This window comes from Podarcis liolepis, assembly GCF_965112155.1.
Source record: "Podarcis liolepis genome assembly, chromosome: 7".
Taxonomy (NCBI): domain Eukaryota; kingdom Metazoa; phylum Chordata; class Lepidosauria; order Squamata; family Lacertidae; genus Podarcis; species Podarcis liolepis.
The window spans coordinates 36,761,815-36,777,224 of record NC_139561.1 but is presented as its reverse complement, the minus strand read 5'-3'; the positions used below and the strand labels follow the sequence as shown (position 1 = coordinate 36,777,224).

The following is a 15,410-nucleotide window of genomic DNA, read 5'->3' as shown; positions in this document are numbered from 1 at the left end:
CAACAGTTTCTGCCTGCCTGCCTGCCGCTTGGTAAACAGAAGCGCTCCAGTTGTGTCCTAGCCTCTTGTCAAGCATCAACACTGAGTCAACAACCCGCTCTTGTGGCTTAAGGCTTTTGATGTTTACTTTGTTCTTTCTACAGTTCAAAAGAAAAGCACTAATGCACCAGTCCTCTTACCAAATACTATCTTAATCCAAGAATCCAGAGCCTTTTGCTGTTGACCAGTTAAGTCTGTTAAGAAGAAAAGGATTTGATCAAGCTTTACATAACAACCCAGAAGTCAAATCCAGCTTCTTTTTTGGACCGGATCAGACGGCTCTTTTCATCTTTGCTGCTCAGATGCCTTGTTAATAACAAAGGGGTGAAGGGAGGGGTGGTAATGACACTGACAATGTGGAAACAAAAGCAAGGGATTCAATTATTTCCCTGTTTATTGCTTTGCCTTTTGGTCCCAACTTCGGTACAATCAATGCTATGAAGGTTCCCAAAGCTGGGAAGCTGCAAATTCAATCAACTGCTATTTTTTTAGTATGAGTGTATGGGCTTTGGCACAGATCAGTGACAACAGACCAACAAAAGGCTACACGGTACTATTCTACTGACATGTGCCACAGTGCTACCAGGAAAGCACCACAGACCATTGGTTCGCAAGAGAAGGAAAGTGAAGAAAAGGAAAGTAATGGACCTGGGGGGCTGTGACTAAAGCTCATCCTTGATACGGGACTAGGCACTAGCTGCAGGAAGCTGAAATCTGAGTCCCAGAAGGAATAGAATAGGCGTCGTTGAATAGAGCGCTGGGACAGATGCACAGGGAGGTCAATCCTCTTTTAAAGCCATCCAAGTTGTTGGCCATCACTACAACTTGTGGCAGCAAACTCCACAATTTAACTATGTGCTGTGTGAAGCACTTCCTTTTGTCTGTCCTGAATCTTCCAACATTCAGCTTCATTGAAAGCCCGTAAGTTCCAGCGTTATGAGAGAGTAGGGGAAAACTTTCCTCTTTTCCAGTTCCTCCACACCCCTGCACAGTTTTATACCCCTCCATCAGCTCTTCTCCAAACTAAAAAGACTCAAATGTTGTAACCTCCCACCAGCCATAACCACATAAGAAGAGCCTGCTAGATCAGGCCAATGACCCATCTAGTCCAGCATCTTGTTCTCCCAGCAGCCAACCAGTTGCCTATGGAAGTCTGCAAGCACAACCTAAGCACAAGAGCACCCTCTCCTTCTGTGGCTTCCATCAACTGGTATTCAGAAGCATTTCTGCCTCCAACAGTGCAGGTAGAGCTAGCCTTATCTTCTGTGAATTTGTCTAATTCTCTTCAAATGCCATCCAAGCTGGTAACCCTTACCTCTTGTGGGAGTGATGCTGGTAGATTATTCCTTGCTGGAATAACTGTGGGTGGGCTTGTGGAACATCAAAGCACTACTTCATAGAGGAACCAATTCAAACAGAAAGAACAAGGAAGCCACAAGAAAGGAACCATCTACTTGCCTTGCAACTGCAAGGGAATCCAGCGAGGGAGAACACTTCTCTGCATGAAAAGGCCACAGCTTTCAACAATGTCCATCAGACTTCTTGTACATAAGCAATACCAAGAAAAGGTGTTCCATTGCCTACAGAGAAGATTGCTGGCAACCTAGTTTGATGGTATCGGGTGTTGCGTATTACGTTAGACTTAAGGGGCCTTTTTCACTGCGCCTTCTATAATGCCACTGCCCAAGGCCATACAGTGATTTAGATATTCAAGGCTGGTGTTTCATACCATAAAGGTGCATGGAAATTTGCACCGCAGTGTTGTTCCACATACCCCTTTTAACAGGCTTCTTTCTGCTTGTAATCACCCCTCAGGTGCTGAGTGCTGACAGCTTTTTAGCCCAAACGTTCGGGAGAAGCTTTAGGATTGCAGGAAGTGCAAAAAACCAAAAAAAAACCCCACAACACGTTTTAAAAACCAAAGGAAAGAAAGAAAGAAAGAAAGAAAGAAAGAAAGAAAGAAAGAAAGAAAGAAAGAAAGAAAGAAAGAAACCCTGCCAAAAAATGTGTCAAACCATCTGCATGCTCAACCACCACGAAAGGTACACTGGGATGTTTCTCTTTAGGGTGTGGTTTTTTGTTTTTGTTTTTTGCTTGTTTGTTTTACAAAATAGGGGAGAAAATAGAAAAATTCCCTGATAGGATAAAATGACTGCAGGAACCTTGACCTGGAAAAATCCTTCTGAGGAAGATACTCAGCAACATTTTTGTTGTTGTTACAATTTGTTCTTACTGTTGACTATAGACACATCTGCACCATATATTTAAAGCACTATGATACCATTTTAATAGTCATGGCATCCCTCCAAAGGACCCTGGGAACTGTAGTCTGCTAAGGTTGCTGAGAGTTGGTAGAGGACACTCTTATTCTCCTCACAGAGCTCCAGTTTCCAGAGTTCCCTGACAAAAGGGACTGGCTGTTAAATTAAGGTTACCAGATTTTTTTTCAACGAATCCAGGGACACTTTTCAACTTGGATGGATACAAAATGGATTTTGTATGGGGACTGGTTTGTAAATCCAGGGACTGTCCCTGGGAAACGGGGGCGTTTGGCAACCTTATGTTATATCACTCTTAGGGCTTCTGCTCTGAGAGGCAAATTGGGGCCTCCTAACAACTCTCAATGCCCTTAATAGACTACAGCTCCCAGAATTCTTTGGGAGAAGCCACGACCATTAAAGTTTTATAATAGTGCGTTAGACTTATGGTAGCGGATGTGACCTACATCTTTGATCAGACATATACCAGTGGTTCTTACAAGAAGCAAAAACTCCAGGCCTCAGACTCTTGAAGGGACTCTGTGCAATTAAGGCCACACAAACCTTTCACTGGCTGACCAAGGAAACTTCAGGAGGATGTTTTGTTTACCCACCTGCCTTTACAGATACATGCCTATACACACATCTCTTGAACATGCACAGAACCAGTCTCCTTTGCTTTTTCTTAAAATGTAATCATAGTAATTTATATATTTAAAAAAGGTACCTTCCAGGTGAAAGTGTTCATTTTCAATTGCCTCCCTGTAAACTTCACCAGCTGCATCCTGTAAAAAAAGTAAACAAAGTAAACAAAGGGGAGCTATTAGCAGGTGTACGAATATGCAAGACGGCTATTCTTTTAAGTTGCACAACAATTTTTCTAGATTACATTAATCTGGAAATACGTGCCAAAATTGCATCTGATCAGATGGAGCACACATCCAGCTCAGTACAATTCGGGAAACTGCTCTGCAGTTCACCAACTGGTCCTGAGTCCAGTCAAAACTGCACCATACATTTAAAGCACATGGCTTCCCACCAGACAATCCTGGGAACTGTAGTTTGTTAAGGGTGCTGGGAATTGTAGTTCTGTGAGAAGTAAACTACAGTTCCTAGGATCCTTTGGGGGGGGTAGCAGGATGCTTCAAATATGCTTTAGATGTATGGAACAGATGTGACCCCAGATAATGCATGTTACCCATAAACACCAGATGTCAGCCATGTCATTCCAGGCCCTTGACTGACTTGCATAGATGTCATCCTAAAGGCCTATAACAAACATAGCATCTTTTGTACAACTGCTATTATTAATAACAATAATAATTTCATTTATGAATCACTTTCAATAAGGCACCCCAAAGCAATATACAATAAAAACATATATAAAACAGCTCCATGTATAATAAGAGTTTTTAAAAATGCATTTATAAAACCAAACACACGGTTTAAAATGACAACGCCACACACACAAGGTTGTGGAATTCCCTCTCCAAAGCCAAGCATTCTAGCACATGGGGAGGCAAAATAAGGCCCGGGGGTCGGATCTGGCCCAATCCTGGGAAGATTTATTGTTAAACCACACTTATCAAACTTCCCATGATTTGGGGAAAGCAATTAACTGTTTAAAGTGGTAAGATACAGCTTTGAATGCATAGTGCAGATGTGGTCTCATTACTTCACACTCTGAATTTCTACGAACACACCCAGCATGAAGAACCATGCTAATTAAAACCACTGTTTATAGTATACTATTATAAGACTCCATTCGAAATAGTAATAATAATGGAAACAGCCCATCTGCACTTCTCCATACAACTAATATGCCAATATAAGTAATATGTTTTTAACCATCACATGGTTTTATGTACTTTTTTAAAAAACAAAACCACAGAGCTCTTACTTATCACTTTTTGCATTGTTTTAAGTTCACGTAGGTAGCAAGCTCATAATTATTGACAATTCAGACTTTTCGTATTTATTTATTTCCACCCTTCCCCCCCCATCCTCAGATGCTTTTTTATAACCACAACTTCCAAGCAGTGGTTTGACTGACTTTGCAAGAGCAGCAATGCATGTATATTAGTGGCCCACTAACTGAATACCCTCCCCCCTAAAAAGACCGTGGCAGCCTTTGTAAATTTCAGTGACACAGCTAGACAGCTAGAAGTCATCAGCTGTCAATTAAATTTGCTCCTTCATGCCAGTCTGATTATGGCATGCATTATCTCTGATAGACAGACATTTATTTAATAGGGCTGTGCGGGCAGCCAGACAATATATGCTACTATTATGCTAAGAACCATAAGGAGGAAATGTTTATTTATTAATGGAGGAGGAAGCTGCACGGGCCCATATGCTGCCATTGATAAATTAACCCGGCACCCTCTTTATGAAGATGCACAAGGCAAAGATCCAGAGGGAAACAAGTTGCACAAAGGTTCCATCAAAACTAATGGGGCTTAGGCTGCAGTGATATTCACCTGGGAATGATAAGCCCCTGTGAACTCGTTGATTTACTTCCAAATAGACATGTATTAGGTTACACTGCCAAACTTAAATTTCCCTGAATCAGGGCCCCTAGGCAACACTAGGAAGCTGCCACCCACAACACTATTCTGCAGCATTCTGAAATAAACAACAAAGTAATTTCTGTACAACCCACCTGTCCTCAGCCTTTTAAAAAGAAGACTATATTATGATTATTACCCTTGATTTATTAATTGCCAACTAAACCACCGTCTCAATGTGATTTTTCACATAAGATAATAAAAAACAGGAATCAGGGCCCTCTCTCCACTAAGCTGGGAGGGCGGAAGGGACCGAGAGGATTGGGGCAGGCTTCCAGGTCGCCCCACCTCTTTAAAGCAAGCTAGCAGAAGAGGGGGAGCAGTAAGAGGGCAAGAGAGAGATGTTCTGCCTACATACACTGGACGCAGCCAGAAGCAAACAGTGCTGGCATTGATCAAAGAGCCCTAGTGGAATGGAGCCAGAGCTGAAATGCTAGTGGCAAGAGGCCTGGCCAAGGAATGGAAGGCAGGCCAGCGAGACTGGAGGGGAGTCCAAAACAACTGGGTAGTACAGGTACCTGCCTGGAAGGAATCACACCTGGTGAGTCACACAGAGAAGGTCAATATTTGGCTATTGCCCAAGTGAAGACTAGTAGCATTTGCAGATTTGCCAGACCAGGAGTGGGGTGGGGAAACAGATGAAGTGGAGACTGGGTGGGTAGAGCAACAGTAGAACTTGAGAGGATAACACAACTCCTTATCCAGGCTTCTCTTGGCAGCATTAAGTGACTGGCCACAATGTGCAGCACACATTAGTTCTAATCTTGGTCAGACCCGGCAGGTGCGATCTATTCTCACATCATACTGTTGGTAGACTGTTCCCTTTGCCCCTCTAAGGGGACAAGCCCTTTGCAAATGCTGTTTAGCCCTGGTTCCCCCCTCCCTTGCAACGAAACACAGGTGTGCAACCTCCATGGAGCAGGATAACGTTGCTCCATAAATCTGTCAGCAGAGGGTGCTGGTTGAACAGATGGCTTTGCATTCCACAGGCAGCAATATCCGCCCTCCCTTTCTCCCACTCCTGGAGTTCTTGTCCCCAATCTGCAAGCCCAGGTATGTCAACACCCTCCTTTCCAGAGCAGCTCAGGATTTCAATGGGACAGGAAGCTGCACAGGGAGTGGGGGGGGGGGGAGTAGAGAAGGAGGGAATATAACCCCCCTCCATACACAAAAATCTTGACATCATCAGCTTGTTCGACCCATCCAGACCAAGAGTGATCCCAGCATGAAATAGGAACATCAATAACTTGAAAAGACATAGAGTATTTCCCCCCTCTCCTACCCCTCCCCTCCTACGTTCAGAAATATGCAAGGCAGCTGCCCTGAGCCGGTGGGAGAGAAAGCTGAGACGAAAAGGATGGAGAAGACAAAAGCTATACTGGCACATAAGCTTGAAAGGAGCTAAACAGCCACGCTTGAATTCCAGATTTCACTACTATGGTGTTTTGTTTTTTACAGACAAGACACCATTGAGGAAGGGCCGCAGCTCAGGGCCAGAGTATCAGCTTTGCATGCAGAAAGTCCCAGGTTTAATCCCTGGCATCTCCAGGGTAGGGCTGGGAAAGACATCTGGCCTGAAGCTTTGGAGAGCCACTGGCCCACATGTTCTCTGAATATCAGCTGGGAGGGGCAGTAGAGGGGCAGCTGGGAGGGGGCAGGATTATACTTCTTACCACCTCCCACACTTGTGACCTACCTCTTCCTTCTCCTCCACTGCCCACCCCCCGCCCCCTTCAGTGTGCCGGGGCTTCCCTGGACTGCCTTAGGTGGTGGTGGGGTGGCAGCAGGGGGTGAAGGAGGAGATGGGGGGCAGTGGAGGCGCAGCATTATCTGTTTTGCCCTGACTGCCTCGAAACACCTGCCATAAACGTTTGAAGCCCTCTTTTATAACTTCTAAATGTGAAAGCTGCAGCAATGGGTCTGGGTCAATGTCTGATCAGGGTACCATGAGTTTCACGGAAGGCAAGTGGGATAGAAACTACGTAAATAATTGCATAGTAAGCTACCTTGTACCTAGATAGTCCGCTTAGCTCAGTATTGTTTACACCAACTCCCAGCATCTCTCCAGCATTTCTGACAGGGTTTTCTCTCAACTCTAACTGGAGACCCCAGGGCATTCTGGGACATTTTTCATGCAAAGCAGATGCTCTACCCATTAGCTACAGCCCTTGGGTGGAATGAATCATTCCACCAGGAGATATTGAAAGGAGATCACAGGTTTTTTGACAAGTTGTGAACCCCCTTTTTCTAGTTACAACAAGTGTGCATTACAGGGACAAATGTTACAGCAGAGCTGAGCCAGAGGCAACAATCTGAGACGAGACAGGGATGGTGTCAGACAATTAGTGCCAGGAATCAAGGGCAAAGGGCAAAGCAAGATGCAGGATCCGGGAGCAAGCTTACAAGTCTAGACCAAAAGATATGGAAGGGATGAGGAATCTAGTACCTTCCAGATATTGCCAGACTATAACTCCCAGCATCCTCAACAAAGTGGCCATGCCAATGTTCTCTGGAAAGCCACAGGTTCCTCAATGCCCAGGAAAACTTAAGTGAACCAGGAAGCTCTTTCATAATTCTTCCTGCCCTGAAAGATCCAATGGCCAGCCTGGACGGGTGGGGTCAGAAAAGAGTTTGAAGGGCAATGCCTCAACCTGAAATCCAGTGACTTACAATGAAGGGCAGCTGCACACAGATCCAAAGGCTATCACGTGGGTCCCTTGTCGGGCCCAGGCATTCCCAGGCAGGTGCTCCAGTGCCAAGGGTTGCTACTGATATTTCCCTATTCCCCATCTTTACACAGATAATTAAATCTGGATCACCTAAAGCTGGCCACCTTTCTGGGAAATTATGATGTGTCCCAGAGACACTACATAAGAACAAAAGAAGAGCCTGCTGGATCATGCCAATGGCTCCTCTGGTCCAGCATCCTGTTCTCACAATGGCCAACCAGACACTGCAAGCAGGACCTGAGCAAAAGAGCACTCTCCCCTCCTGCAATTTCTAGCAAATGGTATTAAGAAGCATTACTGCCTCTGACTGTGGAGGCCGAACATACAGCAAGCATTGTGGCTCTAGTAGCCGTTGATAGCTCTCTCTTCCATGATTTTGCCCAGTCCTCTTCTAAAGCCATCCAAGTTGGCAGCCATCATTGCCTCCTGTGAAAGTGAGTTCCAGGGTTTAACTATGCCCTGAATGAGTAAGTACTTTCTTTTATCTGTTCTGAATCTTCCAGCATTCAGCTTCACCAGAGTAACTGTGTGGAAATTAAAATGGCAGCTGTCCAATGCCAGTCAGAGGAGAAAAGCCAATGGAAATGTCTGCCAAGACAGACCATGGCTACCAGGAGGAGGAGGAGGAGGAGGAGGAGGAGGAGGAGGAGGAGGAGGAGACCAACAGTGAAATTCCAGCATGATGGCCCACTGGAGGGACACAGAGGGCTCCAGCAGACTTGGAGGCAGCCCTGGTCTAGATGTTCAGTTGGGTTAAAACTTCCATGTATGAATGCCTAAACAACATAGAGTGTGCTATAGAAGCTCTCTTGTTTGAAACGACCCATTTCAGCTGGCCCCCTTCAAAATTAAGGAACTCTTATTTCTGCTAGAGCATTCCTGGATCAACTGCATTGTGTCAGGCTTCCTCTTAAAAGATTCTCCAAAGTTCTTTCAAGCCAGCAATTCAGCACACACACGCACACACACACACACACACACAGAGAGAGAGAGAGAGAGAGAGAGCTTTTCAATACAAGGACTGGTCTGCTATCTGCATTTTCTTAAACGGAACCACATTAAAACACAAAAAAGTTTAGCCGATCCCAACTCCCCACCCTCAGACTTTGAAACCAAGACTTCCTACTAGAGAATTTAATATCTTTGCTCCTGCTCTCCACCCCGGTTCCCCCTCCACCAGCAGCCCTGTTTTCTGCATCTCTGCTCTCTTAAAAGCTAACAGATGTTAATGCCATGAAGTTTCAAAGAAGAAGGGGAGGGGGGAAACCATGCCCACATAACTCATTACAACTAATATATTCCAAGAATTTATGTAGTTCAGGGAACATGTGAGGTACTGGGGTGGAGAGCGGGGAGAAAGGCCAAATGTTTGCACAGAATATAACCCCTGTAAGTAAATAGATGCATATGCTTTACCCTTACCATCAGGGTGGGGAACCAGTGGCCCTCCATATATTGTTGGAGTCTGGCTACTTTCACACCATCCATCAGGGCCAGCACCTGAGCAGTACCACAAAAGGCTCCCCCCCTCTGTCAGGGAAGAATGGGTGAGTAAAGTCTTATACTGGGAACAAGGGAGGGAGGAGACCAGCAATGCCCCCTATTCACCAAGAGGCTGCTGCAGAGGTGACATTGAGTGGGGGCTGCCGAGGAGGCGGCAGATCCAGTCTCCAAGGAGCACACCACAGTTGCTGCCACCACCATGGAAGCAGAAGAGGGTGAGGCTGGATTCACTGGAGGCTGGATCTGCTGCCCCTGTGGACCTTCCCACCTCACCCTGCCCACCCTGGGCCCGCCCTGCCATCCATGTAAAGCTCTGCACAACACACACACACACAAGGCTACCACTCATATTCCAAGTTATTTAACCTGTAATTAAAACTATTGCACTCGGGTTCCATACTTGCGATCCGCTGACAAAGACTCAAATTGCCTGAGAGTTGACAAAATCCTCACTGACTAACAGTGGTTAAAGACTGTTGAGAAGAAAGTAATCTGTGTTAAGATAGGTTAAGTACGTGCCTCGCACAACGCAGTTCTCAAAATCTCTCTCTTCACCCCCTCAGTAATTTAATTACGCCATTTAAAGGTTCACTTTTGTTCTGTTACTTAACTGGGAGTAAGCCACACTGAACACAATGGGACTCACTTCTGAGTAAATGCACAAAGGATTGCATATCAAAAGGTGCATTCAGACACAGAGAGCCACTTTATATTGAGTCAGACCATCGGCCTATCTAACTCAGCACTGTGTACACTGGCTGGCAGTCACTCTGCAGCATTTCAGGCAAAACAATTCTCCCAGATGCCAGGAATTGAACCTGCAGCCTCCTGAATGCAAGGCTGATGCTCTGTCACTATGTCATGACACTTCCTACTGTTGGAGTCAATGGCCTGCAATACTCACTCCAACTCTGTGAATTGTTCTTGTAGAGAGTTTTGAGGCACTTGGAAGAACGGTTCTTGCCACTTCTGAGCATCTCCCAGCCCTGGTCCAATCCACTTTTTTAAGACCTCTGCATGTGGCCAAAGAAGACAGGAAATGTCAGGATGACTGCAGCCCCAAACAAAGGCCAACAACAGATAAAACTTGTGGGGCTGCTAACCCTAGTAAAAAAAATAAAATAGAACTACAGTAAGACTTGTAGAGAATGCTGGTGCTTTTTAAAAATGGACAGCAGCAGCCTGCTTTTCTGTTTGGTCCAAAACCAGTCCCAGAAATCACCAAGAGCTGCTGACAGGGCTTTAGGGGGTAGGGAGAAGAAAAATAAAGATTACATCAGTTTCCCAGTGGGGGGTATCAAACTGCATGGCCGGGCAGAACTTTCATCCTTTTCTTCCTGTTCAGACGCTGGCCAATCTGCCCTTGAAATCGGTGGGAGGCTTGCCTGTGCGAGGTCTACAAGATCAAGACATCTCTGATCACAGAGTTTGAAACAGTAGGGTTCTGCATCTCACACCACCTCGATCAGCAGCATCCTTCAGACTTGGCGCCTGTCCTATATTTGTACAGATATAAAAGACCCAAATAAAAGTGTTGGGGGAGGCAGGAAAGAGAGAAAACTAATTACAGCCCAAGCTCTGCCCCACTGATGCCTCTCCACAATCACAAAGCATCCATCTTAGCCATTAAGGCCATAGCAGGAAGAGTGGTGGTCAAAGGAACACGTGGGCAAAAGGCATCTAAAGGCTATTCCATATAAACTGTCTATCAACGGATCTTAATATCTCACCAACTCGTAGCAGCTGAACCAACCCTCTTTCTCTCTGCCCAATCCACAAATACTCCTGCTTAAAGTTGAGGAGGCGGAACAAGCTTCCTGGGTTGAAGTTTGAGACATCAAAATGCATTCGGTGCTTTCTTTTTTCCTTATTTTTTACAAGAAATGTCACAGAAATTTCAAAGTATCTAATAAGAGACCAGGTCAACAACAACTACCAAGTCTATAAGTAAAGTTCATCTAGGCGGTAACAGGGCCACTTCTCCACTCTTGTTGATGACTGTTTCATCTGTCGTTTTGAGTGAAGAATGACACAGGAGAATCAAAAAGTAGGAATAATCTCATACTACACCACCACCACGAACCACTGCTTGGAAACTTATGGTCCGATTATGGAAATATGGTGCGTTATTTGATACATTAGGTATGAGATAGGAAAATTTGCGGCCAATCAGATACTTAACTCTCATCAGCCCCAGTCAGCATGGTCAATGGTGTGGTAGATAATGGGAGTTGTGGTCCAGCAACATCAAAGAGGCTACAAAGTTCCACATCCTGGCTTTAGATCAATGTTCCCCAAAGTGTGGTGATAAGCACACCCCTTTCTGGATTTTCTTCCCTTTGATGAGTTTGTTCCTTGCCTAAGAGGGAAGCATTATCTTGACATAGGACACTCCATATATTCCTGTGTATTTTTAATTTTGTTGTCAATATTTGTTTTAATATTGAATTTTAAAATGTGACATCAGGACATCTCATGTGACATCAGGACATCCATTTTCATAAAAGGTTGACATCAAGTACCATAACATTTCTGAATGTGGAATATAATCCTTTCAGAAATAGCATTTTGCTATTTAGTGCTTGAATTTTATTTTTATTTTTATTTTTAATTAAGGATTCTCTTAAGTTTACAAAAGTACATGCATTCTCTCTTTTCTCAAGTTGCAAAGGCTTTTTTAAAAAGTGCTTGTTCTTTGAGTGGATAATTTATTGCTTGTTTTTTGAGTGGGGCTCACTTTGGAAGTAATCCTGTGACTGGAAACTGTCAACCAGTTGCAATATCACAATTATAAACAGGGAAACTGTTATGCGACGATATATATTCATTACATCAACCATCCAGCAAGTATCCATACCGAGTTCTCCTGTTCTTTTTGGTGAATTTGTGTGCATGTCTCAAAGGGCTTCAAGCTTTATCTGGTTGAACAGATTAATCAACTAAAGCTACAGTTGATTAATTGGTGGATACCAGTTTTTATCAGTGAGGCAGTGAGTTGAGGACATGCTTGTCTCTCTATTTTGCTTTTCTAGCTCCCCCCCCCCCCTTGTAATTATACATAGGGCCCATGCTACGAAAAAGCACCCATTCCTTCTACCAAAGAACAGCCACTTTTATTTATTCAGTTCCAAACCAGGATACATTTCTTTCAGTACCTCCTCAAAAAGCTCTAAAAATCAGGTCGGGCCACGTCCGTGCATATTTTATTCAAATTCAATTGATCGGTTAACAAACTGACTAAAAATCCTTTAATTATAAAGTGTCACTTTTGTTGAGGAATGTACATCAGAAACTCAACTCTCCTCAGAAGAGCTGAAGATGCAGTGTTGTTTCTCAGAACTGAGGATGAGAAGAAGAATAAAAAAAGTACTTTCCTTCAGGCGATTTAAAATCTTTCAAGCACCACAACACATGGTCCTTGCTCTCATCTGTGTTTGCATCATTGACGCCTTTTCAGCATTGGGGGGGGGGGTAGGAGGAACCAATGGGCCAGCTCAGGTAGTTTACTGCTTAATGATACAACCGAACATAAGGCTTGCTTTTCAAATTTGCTGGGTTTCGTATATAAGGAGCCACTCCCCTACCTTTCAGACAGCAATAGCCTAAAGCAGGCATAGGCAACCTCGGCGCTCCAGATGTTTTGGGACTACAATTCCCATCATCCCTGACCACTGGTCCTGTTAGCTAGGGATCATGGGAATTGTAGTCCCAAAACATCTGGAGCGCCGAGGTTGCCTATGCCTGGCCTAAAGCATCTAGAGGTCCACCTGATTGGGGAAGGATGGTCTATGCTGACAGACAATGGTGCTCCAGGGTTTCAGAGAGGGATATTCCTAAGCCTAGTTGGGAGATGCTGGGAATGGAACATGGGACCCTTTGCATGTGAAGCAAATGCTCTGCCACTGAGCTATGGGCATTGCTACGTAGCCAATGCTCTGGATGGCAGCAGCACAGCAAAAAGCCAAAAGATAATGAGGATGCTAAGCATGGAAAGAGGCTGGTGCACTGGAGGCAGGAGGACAAGAAGAGAAGCAACTGGAGGAGCCAAACAGGTATATCCAATGAGATTCTTCCACTTAGGATAGCACAGAAGAAGACAATGGGAGGAAAGTTTTAGGGGCCGCAGTGCAAATTTCATGAAGTTTCAGAAACGCTGTTCCTACTCATCGCTTCCCTAAATGCGAGCCAGCGCCAACAACACTTCCCGACATCAAAGTGGCGACATTTAACTTCACTTGAAAAGTCTTCACGTTCCTGAACAAACACAACATTAAGAGCCCCGCCCTTAAAGGAAGATGAAAGGAGCCAATCTCCTCTTTAAATTATCAAGGAAGTCGGCGCCTTGACTCCCTTTTTCATTGGGAAGTTGGGGAAAGGGGGGGTAGGGCCTGACTTCAATCAGTTTGTATAAACCAGCTTTTGTTTTTCCTTTTACCCAAATGACTTCGCTCTTAAGGATTTATTGTAACTGGATTGCTTTGCTGCCCAGCAGGGAGCTGTAGCGCTAAGCAAAGCTGAGCAACACAGTAGGGTTTTCCCCCCTCTTCTTCGTCTTCTTCTCCTGCCGCTGATTGAATTTCTACACTCTCAGCTCTTTGGAAATGTTTGCTCTCGTATGAGCTGTCAGAGGGAAATTGTGAGCAGTTGATTTTCTCTCAGCTAAAGCTAAGCAGGGGGTTCTATATGCAGCCAGCAATGTGGAGAATTGAGGAGGGGCTTGGAGGGGGGCAGGAGAAGGGGAGAGGATCAATCAAGTTGCTGAAAGGAGGTGGGAGGGAGGAGGACAGCCACAAAAGTAAAACAAAATAAGTAGGGCGCAAAGTGGAAAGAAAGGAAAACTAATTTCCTTGGATATGAAACCTGGAAAGGATCAACCAGAATTGGAAGATGGGTGCGATCAATGCTTAGAACAGCTTTTGCTAACCTGGCAACATCCATAAGGCAGCTATCTGAGTTAGACCACTGGTCTATCTATCTCAGTATTGTCTATACCAACTGGCAACAGCTCTCCCGGGTTTTAAGCAGGGAACTCTCCCAGCTCTAGGTAGAGAGGCTAGGGATTGAACATGGTACCTTCTGCATGCAAGGTAGATGGCTCTACACCTGAGCTACAGCCCTTGCAGATCATGATGAGAAGCCAATGTGGTACCCTCCTGATGCTGTTGCACTAAAACGCCTACCATCCCTTTCCACTGTGCTGCCCTGGCCAAGGATGATAGGGATTGGAGTCCAACAACAACTGGAAGATGCTATGTTAATTACCCCTGGCTCCGTATTTTTTAGAATGCAGTTCCCATAAAATCCAATGGCCCAGCTAGTGCAGGATCCTGTTCTCATACTGGCCAACCAGATGCTGCAAGGAAGCTGGCTGGGGCCAATAGGAATTGTAGTCCGAAACTTCTGGAAGGCACCTGGTGTGTAAAGGCTGACTCTGAACAACTATGCAGTGCTGGCTTTTAAGGTGGGCTTCTGGGCACAGCACTTTCGGTGGGGGATCCTGACCTGGAACAGGCTGAGAATTCTTAGGTTGCAAACATGGAAATGACAACCATGTTAGGCTGGCGGGGCCTCTGCTAGTCTTGGAGCCTTAACAAATGTCCAACCTTCCCATCCTATAGAGTGGTTATGCGTCCTATTTTACAAAGAACAGCCCTCTCTTTGAAGGCACTCACTATTCAAAGGGCTGTCAGGTCCTGTGTAAACTGTAGCAATGATTTCTAAATTTGCATTTGTACATATAAATTAGCAAATGCAAGCTTTACGCAAATCTGTGTCCCAAAAATTCTGGAACCTGCTGTGAAACTACAGCTAACCTAAACCTGTGCCTCTCATTTTGCCACCCCACTTGTGCGGCTTCTCGTGGCGGCCGCTGTTTCACCCTCCCAACCTGCAAAACGACACAACGTTATAATATAGCATTGTTAGAAAAGGGCTTATTGGGAGGGGTTTGTGTCTGACTCTACCCACATACGATTAAGTTCAGTGCCACCTGGTGACTAAACCATACAATAACACTATCAACCCAAAATTTTGTATTTTCCATTCATTCCCTAAGAATAGCTGCTAAAAAGTCACAGCGTGCTCACGGCACCCAAAAACTGCAAGTAGGGTTGTTGAAGAGCATAAGGAGTATACTAGAAGAAGAGTTTGGATTTGATATCCCGCCTTTCACTCCCTTTAAGGAGTCTCAAAGCGGCTAACATTCTCCTTTCCCTTCCTCCCCCACAACAAACACTCTGTGAGGTGAGTGGGGCTGAGAGACTTCACAGAAGTGTGACTGGCCCAAGGTCACCCAGCAGCTGCATGTGGAGGAG

At 45.0% G+C, this 15,410-nt stretch overlaps 1 protein-coding gene across 3 annotated transcripts in view; it reads right to left on the bottom strand.

Moving 5' to 3' along the window:
* The window catches only part of NKD1 (NKD inhibitor of WNT signaling pathway 1), a 132,457-nt gene that overhangs the window by 51,181 nt on the left and 65,866 nt on the right, over nucleotides 1–15,410 (bottom strand). For all 3 annotated transcript variants that reach the window (XM_083513729.1, XM_083513731.1, XM_083513730.1), the window contains one exon: nucleotides 3,025–3,082. In XM_083513729.1, the coding sequence (XP_083369855.1) occupies nucleotides 3,025–3,082 (58 nt within the window). The remainder of the gene's footprint in view (nucleotides 1–3,024; nucleotides 3,083–15,410) is intronic.